Genomic DNA, 1,141 nt, shown 5'->3' on the forward strand with positions numbered 1-1,141 from the left:
GTTGTAGAACTGGTCCCTACTGTGGAGCTAGTTTCTATTGTGGAACTGGGTTCGGTTGTGGAACTGGTTTCTGTTGTGGAACTAGTTCCTGCTATAGAACTGGCGTCTGTTCTGTCACTGGTTCCTAATGTGGAACTGATTTCTGTTGTATCAGTAGTACCTATTGTGGAACTGGTTCCTACTGTGTCACTGGTTCTTATTGTGGAACTGGTTTCTGTTGTATCGGTGGTTCCTATGGTGGAACTGGTTTCTATTGTGGAACTGGTGACTGTTGAGGAAGTCGCTTCTGTTGTGGCACCGATTCCTATTGTGTCACCGGTTCCTATTGTGGAACCTGTTCCTATTGTGGAACTGGTTCCTATTGTGGAACTGGTTCCTATTGTGGAACTGGTTCCTATTGAGGAACTGGTTTCTGTTGTGGAACTGGTTTCTGTTATGTCACTGGTTCCTATTGAGGAACTAGTTCCTATTGTGTCAGTAGTTCCAGTTGTGGAACTGGTCCCTATTGTGGAGCTGGTTTCTATTGTGGAACTGGGTTCTTTTGTGGAACTGGTTTCTGTTGTTGAACTGGGTTCTGTTGTGGAACTGGGTTCTGTTGTGGAACTGGTTCCTATTGTGAAACTGGTTTCTGTTGTATCAGTAGTACCTATTGTGGAACTGGTTCCTATTGTGTCACTGGTTCCTATTGTGTCACTGGTTCCTATTGTGAATCTGGTTTCTGTTGTGTCACTGGTACCTGTTGTGTCACTGGTTCCTATTGTAGAACTGGTTCCTAGTGAGGAATTGCTTCTTATTGTGGGACTGGTTTCTATTGTGTCAGTGGTTCTTATTGTGGAAATGGTTTGTCTTGTGGAGCTGGCTTCTGTTCTGTCACTGGTTCCTATTGTAACACTGGTTCCTATTATGGAATTGGTTTTTGTTGATCCCCTGGTTCCTATCGTGGAACTGGTTCCTATCGTGGAACTGGTTCCTATTGTGGGACTAGTTCCAATTGTGGAACTAGCTCCAATTATGGAACTAGTTCCACTTGTGGGACTGGTTTCAGTTGTGGAACTGGTTCCTATTGTGGAACTGGCTTCTGTTATGTCACTGGTTCCTATTGAGGAACTGGTTTCTGTTGTGTCAGTGCTTCCAGTTGTAG

General features: G+C 44.3%; 1 protein-coding gene across 1 annotated transcript in view; it reads right to left on the reverse strand.

Moving 5' to 3' along the window:
* The window catches only part of LOC128249345 (serine-rich adhesin for platelets-like), a 3,642-nt gene that overhangs the window by 1,431 nt on the left and 1,070 nt on the right, over positions 1-1,141 (reverse strand). The window contains exon 3 of the mRNA XM_052972588.1: positions 11-1,096. Within this exon, the coding sequence (XP_052828548.1) occupies positions 11-1,096 (1,086 nt within the window). The remainder of the gene's footprint in view (positions 1-10; positions 1,097-1,141) is intronic.

Source organism: Octopus bimaculoides, chromosome 14 (assembly GCF_001194135.2).
Source record: "Octopus bimaculoides isolate UCB-OBI-ISO-001 chromosome 14, ASM119413v2, whole genome shotgun sequence".
Taxonomy (NCBI): domain Eukaryota; kingdom Metazoa; phylum Mollusca; class Cephalopoda; order Octopoda; family Octopodidae; genus Octopus; species Octopus bimaculoides.